A 19,713-nucleotide genomic window follows, 5' to 3' on the forward strand; every position below is an offset into this window, starting at 1 on the left:
TGCTTGTTTGATGGGTGTCTGAGTTTTTGAGAAGCATCTGGTTTGAACCTTGGCTGGGGCCTTTCTTTGTTGAGTTTGCATGTTTTCCCTGTGCCTGCGTGCATGGCTTTACTCTCACAGTTCAAAGACATGCATGTTAGGGATAATTGCATATTCTAAATGGGCTGTAAGAATGAGTGTGAGCTTGTATGGTTGTCTGTCTCTCTGTGTTAGCCTTGTGATAAACTTGTGGGTCCCGCAGAGCCCTGCCTCTCTCCAAACTATCCGCTGTGATGGACTCCAGCTCAGTATGGGTCAGAATAAAGCAGGTGTAGAAAATAGATGGCGCTAATAGATCCTTTCAAACTCTATCTATGTAAAATTATTATGTGACTCCTAGAATTATTGGGTTTTACGTGAAAATTAATCCCAGTTCATTTCTCCAGGCTATAACTCATGCAGTAAGATGGCTTATAAAGAATTTTTGTGCAGCTGTTTATCATAGAAAAATCATCTTTACTCCAGAACTAATCGAACATCCAACACAATCTTCAGATTTCAGGGCCAATACGGCAATAACATAACAAATACAAGGAATATGACATTATGGTCAGGTACATATGAAATCTGTTCTCCTCAGTACAACTTAATGTATGCATGGTTTGCAGAGTAATTACTCAGTTTCATAAAACAGTATTGATCCACTAACCATGTGACGATGAGCCTATTCCCCTCTTCTCCCTTGTCAGGACAGCAAATACTGCCACTCTGTGTTCCAAAACAGAGTTTGCTGCTTGAGATTTCAACACCCCTCTTAAGATATCCAGACTGCTCCATAATGACACAACATCATCATAGTTACGTCTTTTTTTTTTTTGTCTGCATCACAGACATGTGAAAGATCTGCTTCACATTCACTTCCATGCAAAACTGTAGCTTTAACCAACTTTCAGATCACACGTTATCAATGCCAGTCTCATCACTGAGCATCACTCAAAAGCATATCAAAAGATGACTTTTTAAAATACAGTATTGTTTCTTCTGCTTTAAAACCATATGCAGTATGAATCTCTTTTTCTTTCTCATTATTTGAACCGAGCAGCTTTGTTGTTGCAAACAATTCACTGAAAAGTGCCTTTAGAACAGTTGATGACCGTAACGATACCGTTTCTTACCTGCAGGGTGTGGCGAATATTCATTTAAGAAAAGTTCAAGTTACATTTGTGCTTTTCCAACCTAGATTAGTCTCCTTTGGCTGTTTTGAGACTGGCCTAGTTACTGTCTGAACAGTCACACGCGTCCAGTCACAACATTCATCTTGTGTCACAGGCCCTGGTGGCTAAACAGTCGCATTATGATCAACCAGTGAAAAGGATCTGTATTTTCTTCTCTCTCTGTTCACATGAACGATTACATTTCATTTAAGGACAAACTAGATGATCATTGATCTTTTTGTCTTCAACTTATTTGTGCACAGATGTTCAAATCTTATCTGTTGCAAATCTGTTTGGCAACTTAGCCTTTTGATTACATTTTGTTCTTTTCAGAGGTAGCCTGTACTTGTTCAAGATACTTAAGATGTAAAATGAGCACAGATCCTACGCTTATGTATGAGGAAATTCCAAGAACTTTTCCAAAAGTGACCTGACTTGTTAAATCAAAGAGTCACAGGCTGGTTCGTCAATAAACTGTGCTGTCCATATTAAACAGGCCTTTTAGGACACTGCTGGCATCTCAGAAATCACAAATGGTTTTTTTTGCCAAAGTTACTCTTAAAGTTCCGATCCTTTGAAAGCCCCTTTCAGAGGCTGCATCTCAGCAAGAGGTCCAAAAGTAACGACGTCTGTGTTTTCATATATATCCGATATCATTTCTTCAAAACCTCGATGAGCGGAGCTTAATTATCCCTCAAATGACGTGTTCAGTGTCAGGTACGAAAAACAACGAATTTGCGCGGAGGACCATTACGCATGTTGTCATGACATCACCATGGGCTGCGCTATAAAGCAGTGAGGACTGATGCTCAACAGTTAGAGGAGCCTGAGGACCTGTGGAGAAGAGGACACGCTCAGTCTTACGTGTAACTGCTGACTGGTTGACGACACCGTTCTTCTTTCTGACCTTCAGCGCGGAGGAGTTCCTGAACGAGTGCAAGACTTGTCAAAATGAACTTGTCATACTTGGTTGCGTGTGGACTTTTGGTCACCCTGCTTTCAGAGAAGATGGGGGCAAAGCCTTTAACTCAAGCTCAGCAGAAGGTAAGCCACTTGTATCCCAATTATTGGGAATGAAAGCGGTGTGTTTGATTCGCGCAGCTGGATGTGGGAAGCATCGCGCTGCTTCAGAAGTGAACATGTTGTGTGGTGCTGGAGCACAGCGTCGTTACGAATCACATTCATCCTTTCTGTCGTGTTTTACAAATGCAGCAAATACTTTATTTCCATTATATAAAGTCTAAAACATTCTTCAGGATGCTTTTCCTTTCTCGTTAACAAACTTTTCCTAGTAGCCATACATTTTCTATTAGTGATGTCTGTTATGAATTTGTAACTTCTGTTACTTTTATAACTGAGTGCTGTAGGATGGGACTTGAACTAAATATGAGGGTAAAACATTTTAGAAGCGACCTCACAATATGAGCAAAATCTAGTTTATATACTAAACTTGACTAAATAATAGTGTTCAAGCAAATGTTTGCATAAAATTGAATATGTAACTTTAAATAGACTTATCGAGGCTTTAAATAGACTTATCGAGGCAGTGTAACTTTTAAGCAAGAATAGAATATCAGTAGATATCTAAATGTAGAATAAAAAAAAAAGATTTTTGTCTCCACTCAGAGCAGAACAGCAGGCTACAGGTATCCTATCCGTTTCACAGTCTGATTCCTCACATTGGAAAAGAGAAGAGGAAAAAATGGGGGTTTGAAACATGTGATTGCGGCAGTTTAGGGATCTATTTAAAGGTTTTGTTACTATTTGACGTATTTTCACCATTTGCATGAACTGTCAAAACACCTTCCTCTGCTCATCTGAATATGCAGGCTCTGCTTAGATGTTTCTACAGGTTGAAATCGACCTCAGACAGTATGCAAACGAGTTCTCTGCCCAAACAAGCACTGATTGTTTACATCTTATCTCTCTGCACGATGCGTTTGCCTGGGGGTTACAATGTTGATCTATTTTCTCCATCTCCCAGTCTCTTAGAAGTTTGCTGGGCGAGGAGCTGGCAGAGTTTCTGGAGTCGGAGGAGAGAGAGAGGAGGCTAGAGACTGTGCGCTCAAGGATGCGGTTACTGAGAGATTTACGGATGGACACCCGGGCTAAAGGGATGTGGGCTCGTCTCCTTAACGACCAGCCCACAACGAGGAAACACAAAGCGGGGAACAAGAAAGGGGGCTCCACGTCGCGGAGTGGCTGCTTCGGGCACAAAATGGACCGGATAGGAACCATCAGCGGAATGGGCTGCTAGTGCTGCATGGCGATGGTGAGCAAGCTTCTCATGTCCCGTTTCCATCACCTGGTAAACAGCAACCAGGGCTTTAACAGAAACATCAAGCTGAATTATGAATGGTGCTGTAACTAATGAATGAACAAGATGAATGGAAGGAGGAATTATGGAAACTTTTTTTTTCCACTTTTCTAATTTTACATAAATCAGTGATAAAGTGAAAGTGTTTTTGACTCAATAATACTAAAGGAAGACAGAGAGGCAGTTGTGGGGGGGGTTCTTATATATATATATATATATATATATATATATATATATATATATATATATATATATAATGATAATAGTATTAAGGGAAGTGTGTCTATTACATCCATGTTAGATGGAGTAGAATAGAAGTCAGCAACCTATAGCACTAATACAGCCTGAAAGCTCAGTTCTGTTGTGTGACGAATCCAAGTTGTAGCATCACAGTTCAGCTAAATGTCAGAAATCACATTCAAATGCATGTCATTGACTGACTGATTCCATCTTGGCTTGATGTTGAGCAGAGGAGAAGAGAAGACACTAAAGTGTCAAACAACTGATATTGTCACCCCGAGCAGAGTTCCCAGCGAGGATCCCTTTAGGAAAGCCCACTAAATCTGATCTAAAGTGATGTTTGGGAAAATATCCAGTGTGTGTGTGAAGGAAGTCCCCTCTTAATGTCGGCATCATTATGAACAATCCCATCTGCTTTATCTGGAAAACAGCAACATATATCAGTTTTAGGAAGAAAAGTACTTAAGGAGACATGAGGGAAGGAAGTGTGCACACATTTATACACTTGCCTGCTGTGATTGGGACCTTGAAAGCCATTTTATTTGCCCAAGTGAGCAGAAACAAGGAGGAAACTGTGTTTTTGAATAAGATAATAAGGAATCAAAGTGACAAATAATTAGTCCTGAAGGCTGGGGCTTTTTTGTGGTTGTTGTAAACGGTAAAATCATGGGGGGTCAAATTTTGTGTCTAGCATGAACGCTTATTGGTTGACACCCGGGACACAAAGTTTGTGTTTTCTATAGAGTCACACTTTAAATAATCTTATGACAAATAAGAGTCTTGCTGGGGTTAAAACTAAAGACTAATTCTGGAAATCTCAAGAATAATGAAAATATTCTGTAAAAAAAAAAATAAAATGAAAAAAAGAAAGACATTTTGTTTATTGAGTTGTCTCCACCAATCAGTTTAATTTTATTTTTCTCTGTTTCCTTTCTTTTTTTTTCAGATCTCTGGACGATGGGGCTGGACAACAAAAGTTGAGTTTGTTCTCACCTGAGGAAAAAAAAAAGAAATAATAAAAAGACATCGGTACAAAATTACCATGACCAGTATTAACAGAGACTGAGATGAAATTGCTACAAAATCCTCATATGAATATACATATATATATATATATATATATATATATATATATATATATATATATATATATATATATATATATATATATATATAAATTAAATATGCAGGTATATGTATACCACTCAAAAAATGGTCAACTTATACAAACACAGATACTCGAACATTGTGGACAATGATGTTAAAAACAAACTGCAAAGCTGTATATAACTGCTGCTGCTGTACATTCAAGTACTTCATCTCTGCTGCATAAATGTATTTATGTTTAAAAATATTTATATGTTTATAAAAAGAGATATTTATAAATATGAGTTTTATTTATGTAACATTTTGAAAATGGATGCAAACTGCAGGTCAAGTCTGTTTGTTACCTTTTTCTTTTGTTTCAAATAGTTGTAAATGTTTTAAAAAATGATAAAAAATAAAAAAAAAAGAAGAAAAAAAAAGGAAGAAAGAACATTCCATGTGCACTTACATTCCATCTCTCTGGGTGTCTGTGTTTCTCTGAAACCTGTTCATTATTTTGGTGCAATCATGCTATGAGTAGGGACATGTGACTCCAGAATGCCCAGTGGGCAAATGGCAGCTGGTGTTATAAGTCTAACTGAGATTACATTTACATTGCAGGCTAAAGTGATATGAAACTGTTTTTTTTTTTTTCACACCTGGTTATTGTTTACATTACAAGTTGGACTGTACTTTTTCCTGCATTCAGCTTGTATGAATTAAACAAATACCATTATTACTTCACGTAGCAGTTAAACTTTAAACAGTTTGCTAAAATGAACCAAAAATCTTAAAGAATTAGGAAATTTCACACTGAACTTTTTTTCAAATTTTATATTGTGGTTTCCAGTCTATTTTCCCTGAGGACCCCTTCATGCAGGGAATTATCACACCATAGTCTTATTTCTTCTTTTGTTTTTCTAAATAAGGGTAAATCTTCTGCACCTGTCATTTCTCAGACATGTCTAATCAATTAAATGATACAAAGTTTGTGTTTTGCGGCTCCCAAAATACTGGTTACATGTGAATGAAACACCCAAATGATTAAAAACAATTTAAGTGAATACACCTAACTTGTCTCTGCTGACATGACCTTAATTTAAATCACACTGGCTCAGAACAGTAAAAACCTCGGAGACCCCCTGTGCTTTCTAGGGGACCCCAGTTTGGGAACCACAGATGTAGAAAACTGTCCGCCCATTTCAGCACATGTTACTCGTCAACCCTTCTGGCTTACAGTCAATTTAAAAACACCAATTAACATAAAATGTCCTGAGCCGGAGCACTTATGGAAACCATGCTGACCAGCTGGGTGTCTAACTCTTCTTGTTGTAAGGCAAGAATGCCAACTGCAGTACCACCTTGCCTTTCTTTTATCCAGTATTACTACCTGCACTTCTTTAGAGCATTACTACTCAGTGATATTTAAAGGAATAAACAGATTTTAGAAGTTGGAAGTTTTATGGCTGTAAAGTTAGGAACTAGGATCCCAACCAAGACTATACTGCCACAAGTTAAATGATGATGGTCATAAAGTAATGAAAATATCTTTGTTCCATATGGCAATTATCTAAGAACTGGGTTTCCCAAGAAGAGGGCATAAAACAAAACAGTAAAGTACACAAAAACACAATAAATATGTGTGATAATCAAAGAAACAATCAGGCAACACAAAATGGAAACATATAAAAGTAAGTCTATAAAACTGAGTTTATAAGGAAAATGTGATAATGAATTAGGTAAGGTTATTCCACTGTCCTGCGGTGGAATCAGTCCGAAAAGTAATAAAAATATGTGTTTTCCTGTTGCCAAGGAATGTGTGAGGCAAAACTCAATATGTTTGATTTTAAAAAGTTATTGTAGGCCAACATGCATGACACCTGAAATGTTGATTGATTGATTGATTGATTGATTGATTGATTGATTCATTCATTCATTCATTCATTCACTCATTCATTTTCTAAGTCTCATATTCCAGTTTCGGTTGCGGAGAAATGGGAGCTTATCCCAGCAATTAGCAGACAAGAAGCAGGGTAAACCCTGAATGGGTTGCCAGTCTGTTGCACACCAAATAATCTGAATAAGGAAACTGAATTCAGGGCCAGAAAGTCTGAATAGTCTTCTAAATATTAATGTTGGTACAATAATATTGGGAAATGTACATTTTAATCAAGAAAATCCTTTGCAGTGCCCAAAATCACACTCATGGTGTCCTAAGTTTAACTTGCAGAAACATGTTCCAACACTAGAGAGAGCTGTGGATGAAGCAAAAAAAACAAAAAAAAAATAAAAACAGATCACTGAACATAATATGAAAACTCTTACAAAATCTTTATTAAATGAGTCCCTTATATTAAAAACAAAAGCTAAGCTTTTATAAGATAATATGCCAAGTTAAAATGGAGTTAATCATATTTTCATCAAATATGTTGTCAGAGGGTTCTAAAGAAATGGAAACCATATTCTATTCAATGTGTGAGGTCAGATTCAAGCTTAAAAACACAAAAGTACATATAAACATGCATCATTTGAAAAGTTAAAACCTAAAGGAATCATTTATTTTTGCTTACTTGTCAGATCTTTTTTCTAACCAAGAATAGTTTGTGACGAACATAAAGGGTTTGTAAAACGTGATCACTTTCTTAGCCCTCTGTTTGTTGAGTTTTTATAAAGACAAAACTTTTGTCCTAAAATAAACTTTCATGAGGAATCTAATAGTCTTGTTTACTGCAATAAAGAACTTTAATATATTTTAAATCAGAATTGCTGCAAGTGATAAATTCAGTTTTGGATTTATGTTTGACTTTTTAAAAACTCATAACCACAGAACCCATCTCAGTGTGCATGAATTTACAAGTTCCCTTCACATATTTATTATTTTGAATGCCTCATATCACGTAGGCTACATGATGGCGTAGTGGTTTGCAAGTATGTGTGGATTCTCTTCAGATAATCCGGCTTCCTAACACCATCCAAAGACATGCATCTTAGATTATTTGGTTACTTTAAATTGTCCTTAGGAGTGATTGTTTGCATGGATGGTTGGTTTCTCTCTCTGTGTTGTGGTGTGATGGCGTGACATCCTGTCCAGGGTGTATCCTGACTCTCACTTGATGATTGCTGGGATAGACTTCAGCTTCCCCAACTAAGTTGTTAAGCAAATGGATGGATGGATAATATCTACTAACAAATCTAAACCCACTCTAGTTGTTTATGTATGATAATGTGGAGTCTTTTGTTTGCAGATAATTTGGTCATATAGTAACGATGCTCTCATGAGAATATTTATGGCAGACAACAGTTTTAGTATTTAGCTTCACCATAAAAAGCAATAAGGCTGGCTGTCATAAGTCATATTAAAGCTTGTATGTGCAATTTTGGACTGTTTTCAAGGAATACTGTGTTTCTATGAAATAAAGCACATTCACTCCACATGTATTTCTGTCAGTAATGTTTACTATATGTTGAATTACTAGACTTAATTTAATCAAAACCTGCCATTCAGAAACAGAAAACAAGAGTTTAGCTTTGCACATACTGAAAGTTAACCATGTGCAACATAATGGTCATTTCAAAAGTTTCTCAGTAACTCTAACATGGTAAGAAACGTATCTGAAATTGCCTGATCCTGACAACAAATAGAAAAATGTGAACACAGGAAAGCAAGAAGGGTAAATGAGAGGAATTGCTGTCAAGGTCTGAGTCTAAAGGATTTATCACAAAGAAAGACATAGAAGTTAGACAAAAAGCAGTTTTATTGATTATTTTTTTAGTGGAGGCATACTGAATTGTTTCAGGTTAACAGAAGAAAAAGCAGATTTCATATTTTCTGTGACTCATTGAAACAAAATCAGTTTTAATAGCCAAAGTTGATTCATTTCACTAAAGCTTCAGTGTGAATGCAGGATGTAAGATGCAATGCTGCCTCTGTGTGGTGTTGTGGGTTAATTGCTAAGATGTGCTGTGAATGTCTCCAGGGAATTATTGTGTGATGTCACTTGTATATTGTAGGCCCAAAGAAATTGGCTTAACATTAAAGCTCTGGAAGAGGAAGAAAAAAAAGAATAAGGCAGTGCAAGTTAGAAATAAACTTTCATTAAATTGTAGAATTCATCGACCATAATCTGCCATCGTCACTCAACAGGTCTGAAATTCAGCCAATTCAATTCAGTCTTGAAATATAACTTATTTGATCTTTTTTTTTTACCTAGATTTAACAGGTATAAGTCTGCTCTTTTTATTTATTTATTTTTATATATCTGTGCCATTTATAATTCAGTTTATATACCCATACACACACTTTGCTTTACTTGGAATGGTGTAAACCATTGCCAAAAGATAGCGAAATAGAAAGACAACACCAGAATATGTGTGAAAATGCCAACAACTCCTCGTTGCACTATTTTTTCTTTCTTTTTAACATCAAAAGTAACTGTCAAAGTGTTTGCAATCATTTCACTCATTAGTAGTACTAGCAAGCTTTCTGAATGTCTCCACTAGGCCAGTGGAAAACTAGGTTTTCTCAAGCTTGTTGAGGTATGAAGACGTTCTTTGTTCGACATCACCGCACAAGTAGTCGTGTGTTTTAAAACTCTTTATTCTGCCATGTGTGACCAATATTATTAATCACATTATTTCAGATGCAATATTTGTGGAGCTCAAAAAAATTGGTAACAAGTCAAGAATAAAAACAAGTATACTTTAAAACTGTCATTAAGGTCAATTAAGAAAAAAATCCTGCTCTGTCGTACAGGCTTCTGGAAGCCAGATATAAATTACAAGTGTGTCAATAAAAAAAAAAAAAAAAAATTGTAAATTAAAAGTGTCATCATTGTTTTCATTTACTTCATTTGCTTGGTGTACTGTGTTCAGTTTTATATCAAGGTTTAATTAAAATATTGTGTATAGAAAACTATATTTTCTAATTTTAAAAAAACACAAAAATAACACTGTTAGGATAAATAAAAGATTAATAAAAAAGAAATTCTTACCAACAAAGGAAGCCACTTAAGACTAAAATATAAGCTTTGAGTGAAACTTAGTGAAGAACCACATGGGAGCTGAAAAAGTCGACTCTTCTGATGGAGCTGAGACAAAAGAACCATATCTTTGAAAAGAGATTAAATTTTCATCAGTATAGTAGCAACCTGAACAATTAAATTCTGTAAACAGTGTGGCTTTTATGGCGAAAATAGGTTCAAAGGGTTTATGATGGATTGTTATAGTAATTATATAACTAAAGACAAATAAACATTTACCTTATTATAGAAGCTGATAGTTTCAGCAGCATGAAGTTATACTTTCCATGAATGCTTATTTAATGTTTAAATAAGCATTCATGAAAAGAATCATCTTTTCTTACCAAACCTTTTAGCCTGGATTGACCAAAAAATGTCACAAATTTCACAAAAGTGTGAAAAATTCACAAACTGAGCAAAAGAAAACAGAAAACTTGGGTCACCCAGTTGTTGAGTGCTTCCAGCTAAAGCTTTGCCAACATGTGATGTGGGTGGGTAGACAATGCAATTGTCTTCTGAACATGTCTTCTGAGCAAATGTCTTGTGAACATGTCATGGAATTGTTTTAGATACTCATTGTGATGAACAGTTTTGAACACGACTGGTATATTATGGTTCTAGACCTGTGTCCATTTCTAAAAAGGACAGGACTGATTGTTGTCATTTACACTCAACATGGAGATCGTAAAGACACACATAGGTGGAGACAAGTTGTGTTATGAAGGGTAGCCTACATGTACATGAAGAAAATGAGCCACAGAGGCTTGATAACATGACAGGGCTGTTACCAGAGATCAACTGGATGTGAGAGGACTCATGACATATATTTGAAGTTTATTTTATGGAATGCCCCTTGAAATTTACCATCTCGTTTTCGAGGGGGTCCAAAAACATAAAACAATACATTATAATCAACAATTATACAAATTATAAGCAAAACAATATTTAAGATACAGACAAAACAAGACAAACTTGCTCACTCCTACACCTCTCCACACTCCTGCCCATGTACAGATGTTAGACACAAAAATTACACAGCTAGGGATGTCAGAATCAGTGATTAATGAACATATCACAGAATTGCATATAAAAGGCAATAATGTAAAGAGCAATATGAGAACAAATTATATTTACTCATTATTATTATTAGTTGTTGTTGTTTTTTTTCTTTTGTAATTATTAATTAGTTTTTTGTTTTTTTTCATATGACACCTTTGAAAATCAAAGGGGCTGCTCACAACATGCAGCAAGCAGAACTCGTGTTGAAGTACTCAGGCTGCAACAACAATGAAGGTACAGGCAAAGCAAGAACTCAAAAGGAGTGTGCACACATTTTTTCACTGTAAATATAAATTTTAAAGAAACTATAAGCAATTGCCTCTTTTTGTTTTAGTGTTGTGAGCAAATGTTTTATGTACAATTATCTCTGAATGATGAAATGGGTGATGGTTTACGGCAGCTGGCCCAAGCCACGTGGTTCACATAAACAGCTGCGTGAGACAGGAAGACGCTTTGTAAAGGTATCACAGTGATAGTTTGGTTTAAGTAAGCAAACAGTCAACAATGTTTTGTTTAGCATTTAATTAGACTATTTTGGTTAATTTACTATATTTAATAGACTGATTTCAATTATATATAATCGAAAAACCAACACGTGTATAAATACGCCATTAAAATGAACAACGAGTCGTTTGTTAGCATGTAGTAATAAATTCACCCGTGTAGGCGAAGCGCGCTCACGATGCAAACATGAGAACTTATGATTGGTTAACACAGTCATGTGGGCGTGACGGCGTCAGCGCGGAGTACAGGAGAGCAGCCGCAGCAGCGCGAGCTCTGTCTTTCCTGTCCAATGTCCTCCCGAGCAGACAGAGCCACGTGCATGCAGTAGACATTTTGTTACCTGCATCTTTCTAATTTAGCAAAATTGTGTTTCTTTGAAACACACAACAGAAACAACCATGGTGAAGTTAGCCAAGGTAAGGCAAAAAAAAAAAAAAAAACCCAACAAAAAACGTATTTTTAACGTTACTGAGTATGCGCAGTTGAATTAGAAATTAGGCCGTTTACGCACGAGGCCTTCGTGCAAACGTTGCTACGTCTGTGAGAAATAGAGAAACTTATTATGGAACGCACGCGCCGCCATGCATAGCAACGATTTAACAGTAGTTCTTTTTTTGACATTTCGATTCTATTCTACTCAACCGAGAATAACGTGTTTTCACATGAAACGTCAACGTGGAGAGCAGCCACGCTAAGCCTTGCTAGTAGGTCACAGGCCTGCTTTGGCCTGCTAAAGCGAATCCGATCATTCAAGATGGCATTCACGCGCGCTCTCGATTTAATCACGGGATTTAACTTGTTTTAGCTGCATTTGGATGGAAAAAACACCCAAACGCTACGACCAACTGATGACATTTTTGGGGTTTTTGCTTGAGTTAAACAGCTAGTTAATCTCAACTTTAGCATTAGCATTAATTTTAGGGTGTAGCTTTTCTCGCGATTTTTTTTTTGTTTATGTTGACGTCCTCGTGTTTTAATATATCAGTGTCGACTATTTACTATGAACTATTATTAATTCGCCATTTGTTTAAAGATTCATAACACGAGTTTTAAGCTCACCATGGAATGAGCACGCTAGTTGGCCGACGTCTCGGACTCCACGTGGGTTGGGCGCCTACTCGAGTGACACACGAGGCGAAACACCATAACTCTGAAAACTGAATACGGTAAATAATCAGCAATACATCAGTTTAATGAATAGCATAGGAAACTGACCGACTATTGTTACAAACTCAAAAGGTTTTACACGTGGATTAAAACCTTCTCGTGTCAGCAAACATCGAAACATTGAGCCTGGTGTGTAATGATCATTACAAGTAGCCACAGCTGTAGCTGCTTGCTACAGTACTCCCTACTTTGTATTATATTGGGCCTTTTTTCTCATTTCCCCCCACAGGCATCTAATCAACAAGTTCAGAAGAAAAAGGCTCCTCCACCCCCTAAGAAGGTTGAGGAAGAATCCAGTGAAGAGGACAGCAGTGATGAGGAAGAGGTATAATATTCTTAATATTCACTTATGTCAGTGTGTACTTATTTTAATAAAAAGAAATGTAAATGGATTTATTCAATTTAAATTTCAGAGTCCTCCCATGAAAGTTGCTAAGAAAGCAACTCCAGCTAAAGCCACCCCAGTCGTCAAAAATGGTACAAAGGCTAAAAAGGCTAAAAAAGCAGAAAGCGATGACGATTCTGGTAAGTGACAATGTTTCTAAGTGTGACCTCAATTGCAAGCAAAATTTCTAAATCATGTAAAGCCTCTTGTGAGTTTGAAATAACAAACTACTTTGTGCATTTCACTGAGAAAACTGGAGTCAGTGTGACAGTAGCGTAGAAATATGTTGTATTAACAGTGCCAGAATTATTTAGCTGCTGGTGGTTAATTGCAAAAAGAACCCTAATTTGGCAGTGTTTAAAATCCTCATCAGACTTTTTACAAAGTCAACATTTTGACAGTGAATCAAAATGCCCAATTACAATCTTGCATGGAAGTGCGGAGCAATTTAATATTTCACAAACTTTCATTGCATCAATCCCAACATTATGACACAAAAAGAAACTAGATCACTGGGGATTATTTTTACTGAGGAGACATTGATCTTTTTTTTTTTTTTTCCTACGTATAGTTATCTTATAGTTGTTAGTCCCATTTTAAATTGGTTATCAACTTGGTACTAAAAATGATTAACTCTTAAGTGCACCTAAATCTCAGTTAAACTAGTCCTGATTTTAGTGACGGATATAAATTGCGTATGCGTTAATAAATTTATTGATCTGATTTGACCATCTACAGAGGAAGAGGAAGCACCTCCACCAAAGAAGACGCCTGCTAAAGCAACCCCTGCAAAAACTCCAGCTAAATCCACCCCAGCTAAGGCAGCCCCTCCAAAGGCAGAAGAGTCTGATGACGACGATGATGATGATGATGATGGTATGTACCAACTCAGTTGGTGGAAAATGCTTATTTTGATTCAATGCTAAAAGCCATCCATGGAATGAATACGCAAGGAAGTTTAATGTGAAATACATGTGAAACCCTCCATTTCTTGGCATACATGTGGTTGTTTAGTACTCATGTGTGTTATGTAAGGAGGCAAAACAAAGGCAGCGCTATGTCTTCGGTGCCGGTGTGTATTTTATTGTCTGCCGGTTCTATCCTCAATCGCTGTCACACTGCTTCATTTTTATAGTTTTGATGTACTCATAAGAGCCTTATGAATTCTATGGTTAAGATTAGACTTTTTATCTTTTTAGATGAGTCAGAAGAGGAAGTCCCCCCTCCCAAGAAAGCTGTTAAGCCTGCTGTGAAGCCTGCTGCAAAGCCTCCTACCAAGGCCCCACCTGCAAAAGAATCCTCTGATGATGATGATGATGATGATGATGATGATGATGATGATGATTCAGAGGAAGAGGCTCCTCCCCCTAAAAAGGCTACTCCAGCTAAACCAGCTGCCAAAGCTGCTGCCAAGCCAGCAACTAAATCGCAGGCTGCTGAAGAGTCTGACGACGACGACGATGATGATTCTGAGGAAGAGGCCCCTCCCCCTAAAAAGGCTACTCCAGCTAAACCAGCAGCCAAAGCTGCTGCCAAGCCAGTAGCTAAAGCACAGCCTGCTGAAGAGTCCTCTGAGGAGGAGGATGGTATGTTTTAGTTTTAACATGTTCATTATGCAACACTGAATCTTTATGGAGTTGCATGTTTTGAAACTGCTGACAGTTGTGATGATCACAAAGGGACTTAATACTGAACTTGTATGATGTCACTTTACATGTATCTGACACGGGTTTGTTGCAGGTGCTGGTGGATTAAATTTAATCAGCCAGTTTTAATGCCCTTTTGTGCTTTTTTTCCAGACTCTGAAGAAGAAATGGACACAACTCCTGCTCCAGCTGTTGCAAAAGCAAAGAAAGCAGGCATGGTTAAGGCCAAGGAAGAGTCGGATGATGATGATGATGATGACGACGACGATGATGATGATGATGATGATGACGACGACGATGAGGAAGAAGGTAAGTTTTGGGGTTTTTTTTAGTGTCAATGGTTGGTTGTGTATTGATAAGTTGATCACACCTGCGTTGGACAAGTGAAGTGCGAGGTGAAACTTACCCCCTTTAAAAAAAAGTTTACTATTTGACTTAAGGTTATATGATCAGGGTATTCTTATCGTGCACTTCTAAAGTGTGGCTGGGACTTTTTTTTTTTCCCTCAATTTACACCCCCCCCCCCCCCCCCCCCCCCCCAACAGAAGTTCCAGTGAAACCTGCAAAGAGAAAGGCAGAGAACAAAACAGAAACCAAGAAGGACACACCACCTGCAAAAAAAGCAAAGTCAGATGGAGAGGGTAAATTACTTCATTTATTAAATAATTGGGATTTCAGTTGTATTTAAAAAAAAAAAAAAAAAAAAAAAAAGTCTTGATACTTGTTTGTATTTTCACTTTTCATTGATCTAAATTTTTCATTAGAATGTGTCTAGTTGTGCCAATAATAAAACTTTGGGTATGTGCTCCCATTTTTCAGGGTACTGTCTTTTTGTTGGAAATCTGAACTCTAATCAAGATTTTGAAGATATCAAAGCTTCGTTGAGGAAATTCTTCACAAAAAACAGCCTTGAGGTTGCTGATGTCAGGATAGGAGGATCAAAGTGAGTTAGTAAAAGTGATTTAATGAAATTGAATACTGTTTTATATTTCAACTAAAACACTACTTAAAACTGAGATTTCTGCAATGCTGAAACTGAATAATTTTTGTGATTTGCATGAACAGGAAATTTGGCTATGTAGACTTTGCATCTGAGGAGGACATGAACAAAGCGTTGGAACTCAATGGCAAGAAGGTCATGGGTCAGGAGGTGAAGCTGGATAAGGCCCGCAGCAAAGAGAACTCCCAGGATAGCAGAAAAGGTAAACTGTGCACTTCTGAAAAATTAAACTCAGCCCAAAACTGCTGTTAAATCTGCCTTTTACCCTGCCTGTTGATGTTCTTAACATTTGCAATATTGACACTGAGGTCTGTCACACAGAGAGGGATGCCCGGACGCTGTTTGTGAAAAACCTTCCCTTCTCTGTAACGGTTGAGGACCTAAAAGAACTGTTTGAGGATGCTGTTGATGTCAGGCTACCTCAAGGCCAGAATGGTTCAAACAGAGGGTAAGATCCACGAGGATAACTGATTATCCCAGAATACCCTGCTAGTCACAAGAACGCTTCAAGTTTTGTGTGAGTTGGAACAATGAAGGCTAATGGTGGTATTAAAGTCTGTTTCTGCATGGGGTTTCTTTCCTATTTTCTACAGCATTGCCTATGTTGAGTTTAAAACTGAGGCTGAAGCAGAGAAGATGCTGGAAGAGGCTCAGGGAGCCGATTTGCAAGGGAGGTCTATTATTGTTGACTATGTTGGAGAAAAGAGCCAAAAAGGAGCAAAGGTTGCAGGTAAGCTTAAAGAACATTTAGTAAAAACTGGTCCTTTAAGTCCCATAAGTAGTACAATGGATTCTGTTTTAATAATGCTTTGATATTGTCTGTTGAGGTTTTTGAACATCAAGATGGTAAAAAAAAAAAAGTAATTTGTTTCATTGCTGCCCTCTTCTGGTGAACATAGGAACAGCAGGAGCCAACAAAACTTTGGTGGTGAATAATCTTTCCTTTAGTGCTACAGAGGAAGTGTTACAATCTACATTTGAGAAGGCGGTCTCTGTAAGGATCCCACAGAAAGATGGCAGACCCAAGGGGTAATGCATAGATTTTTATTTTCACATTTTAAAAACTGAAACAAGATGTGTTTTACCTTCTCATGAGCTCCTCTCAATCTTATCAATGATTCTGCTTGGATTCGCACGAGAAGCAGAGCCAAAGCACAGTTACAACCGGCTTGCCCAGCTTCCTTTATGGGTTTTGTCAATGTCTGCTGTGCAACAGATAATGCTTAGAGATTTATGTTAATTGCTAAGGTTTGTTACCTAAAACCCAGATTTGAGACTTGGTTGGAGTTATGAGTAATAACTCAAATATTTAATTTTTACCTAATTATATGCCTTTTTCAGGTTTGCTTTTATAGAGTTTGAGAGCACAGATGATGCAAAGGAAGCTTTGGAAAACCTAAACAATACAGAAATTGAAGGCCGGACAATCCGACTGGAGTTCAGCCAGAACAGTGGTGGAAGAGATGGAGGAAGGGGGAACTCTGGTAAGTCCTCAAATTGCTTATTCAGACATACCAAATTGTCTCTATATACCAGATATGATGAGAATGTGATCCCTTGAGACTCTGTGAAGAAAGTCAAAGATAGTCAAGTCCTGATCTGGTTTGCACAAGTGTCTGGCATATTGAAGCAGTTGTTTGTCCAATTGATGATTGATTGTTAATATTCTTAATGACGCCTTCTCTACCAGGTCCAACAAAAACCCTCTTTGTCAAGGGTCTCTCTGAGGACACAACAGATCACAGCCTGAAGGAAGCCTTTGATGGCGCTGTAGCTGCCAGGATAGTTACAGACAGAGAGACGGGGTCATCAAAAGGGTAAATAATTATTTTAAACTTCTCATGATCACTGCTCTGTCCAGATAATGAGTGAATGGGTTCACATGAGAAGTAGTGACATGCAGTTATACAGGCAGCTACCTTAATGGGAATTGCCCATGTCTGATGTGGGGCAATCTGTCAGACCTCCTACCTTGTGAAAAAAATTTATTACAAATCAGTGTTCTAAGTTAGATGGCTGTATGAGTCTTTATTTGTCATAGTAATGTTTCCGAGTACATTTCTAACAAGAGAAATTGTAGTTTTTGTTTAGCATACTTTTTTTTTTTTTTTTTTTTTATTCTTAAACTATGACCATGTCTTCCTCCAACAGTTTTGGTTTTGTTGACTTTGACAATGAAAATGACTGCAAGGCCGCCAAGGAAGCAATGGAAGATGGCGAGATAGACGGCAGCAAGGTGACCCTCGACTATGCCAAGCCCAAGGGTGAAGGTGGTTTCCGTGGAGGCAGAGGTGGCGGCGGATTTGGTGGATTTGGAGGTCGCGGTGGTTTCAGAGGAGGTCGTGGAGGGGGCAGGGGAGGAGGAAGAGGAGGCCATCGTGGAGGAGGACGCGGAGGCCACCGTGGTGGTTTTGGAGGTGGGAAGGGATATGTTGAATTCTTAAAGCAATGCTGTAAGCGAAGGCTGGAAAATTGTTTTTAAAGGGCCAGTCAGAATACACAGCTGTGTTCAGTTTGTTTGTTTTGTTTTTTTTTTTTCTTGTATGATTTGCGTGTCATTTTAATTCTGGTCACTAAACAATTGCTTGTGTGTTTTGTAGGTGGAAGAGGTGGCGGTTTTGGAGCGAAACCCCAGGGGAAGAAAATCAAGTTTGATGACTAAAATATTTTATGTTTTGAACGGACTCTGGTTTCATCAACTTTCAGAGCTTTTGGACATTCCAGAAAGAACCATCGGTATATATTTAACTGTTAATGGGCATTTTTAGCCCTGTGTTTAGACCCCCTCCCACCTGCTACTCCTTCATGTGCCAGAATGGTACTTGTGACCTTTTCAGAAGCTGAATGTCCCGAACGAAAACCTGCACCTCTTGCCCTCCTAAGCTGTTTTTTTCCGAATGAGTAAAATGGAATGGTTGTGGCAAACAAGTATACTGTGAAAAATGCTTGTTTTGTCAGCTACATTGTGTAAATTTAAACAGTTTGTATTTCATTTTACCTTTTTGTAAAAAAAACAAACAAAATTACAGATATCCGTATGTTTTTATTTTAAGTTTTCTTTAGATACCAAGTTTTACTGTGCAAAGTAATTTTGATAGTCCATGCTCATGTTTGTTAAATGTTTGCCATGGTTTGGGGGCGGAGGATGAGACATGGATGAAAGACGTCTCTAGCATAAAAATGTTTGTAGTGCATTGACATTTTTTTTTTTTTTTCCCCTCAATATTTTCATGTCATAAAATAAAACCTGTGGGTGTTGATTTTTATATCATAATTGGGGTTTGAATTGAACATGCAGGGTCCTGGGCTTTTAAGTGTTCATACAAAAGTTTGAAAAACTGCACATCTACACCCTGTGATTGTCATTACAATGCAGCAACACTCACTTGTGATAGATGAGAAGGTTTAGTCTCACGTTTCATTGGAATATGGGAATTTACATGATTCAATGAAAGGCTTTCTACCCCAGTCTTTAAGATGTTCCATGTCCTCTGTGTGGTTCTGTACAGCTGAGTTTCAGTGAGGTGGATCTGCAGTTAAGGAACTGCGGTTGTGGGGGGAAAAAAAAAAACCTATGAGGAGTTTGGTCCCACTCTTGTGTGCAGATGCATAATTCGGGGTTCCAAGTCAAACTGAAAGCTTCTTTGGAAGTAATATTAAAGCTGTGAAATGCTGCAGGCCTGCACATTAGTTTTTGGAAGATATGACTAACAAGGCTTGCCTACCTTTTGAAAAAGTAAAATCTCAAAACTTAGTGGGACTGTTAATAAATTAGAGATAAGAGTAGATCAACATTTAAACATAAAAGGGGTTCCTCAAAGCATTTAGTGATGCACAAGCTAACCTAATGTGTTATACAACCTTCTTTTCCTCTACAATATGTAGATTGTAACATTGATTGTTTTAATTCAAGTTGGCCACTATTTATAACCACACCTGGTTGAGTTGCAACTCACGGCAGAATCTGGACATCAGTACAATACCTGTGCAAGGTTAAAGGCGTTCCACTAACTCAGTTTTTTCCAATAATTTATCCATCCATATTCTAATTTGTTTATTCTAATGCAGATGTTAAAGATACAAAGTGTCCTATCTCTG

The 19,713-nt window shown here is 37.5% G+C and overlaps 2 protein-coding genes across 2 annotated transcripts; both read left to right on the forward strand.

The window, feature by feature from the left end:
- Positions 1-2,144: 2,144 nt before the first annotated feature.
- On the forward strand, positions 2,145-3,450 carry nppc (natriuretic peptide C; the record flags this gene model as incomplete). Its single annotated transcript, XM_079244886.1, has 2 exons — positions 2,145-2,237; positions 3,178-3,450. 2 exons carry the CDS (start codon positions 2,145-2,147, stop codon positions 3,448-3,450), a joined length of 366 nt encoding a protein of 121 aa, XP_079101012.1.
- Positions 3,451-11,693: 8,243 nt separating this feature from the next.
- Positions 11,694-18,881, forward strand: ncl (nucleolin). Its single transcript, XM_079244660.1, has 16 exons — positions 11,694-11,833; positions 12,814-12,909; positions 12,998-13,109; positions 13,708-13,845; positions 14,169-14,555; positions 14,769-14,924; positions 15,161-15,256; positions 15,435-15,558; positions 15,681-15,817; positions 15,937-16,063; positions 16,209-16,345; positions 16,515-16,644; positions 16,957-17,099; positions 17,306-17,432; positions 17,767-18,032; positions 18,216-18,881. The coding sequence occupies exons 1-16, from the start codon at positions 11,816-11,818 to the stop codon at positions 18,275-18,277; spliced, it is 2,256 nt and encodes a 751-aa protein (XP_079100786.1). The 5' UTR covers positions 11,694-11,815; the 3' UTR covers positions 18,278-18,881.
- Positions 18,882-19,713: the final 832 nt, after the last annotated feature.

The sequence above is a fragment of the Telmatherina bonti genome, assembly GCF_933228915.1.
Source record: "Telmatherina bonti genome assembly, chromosome: 8".
Taxonomy (NCBI): Eukaryota; Metazoa; Chordata; class Actinopteri; order Atheriniformes; family Telmatherinidae; genus Telmatherina; species Telmatherina bonti.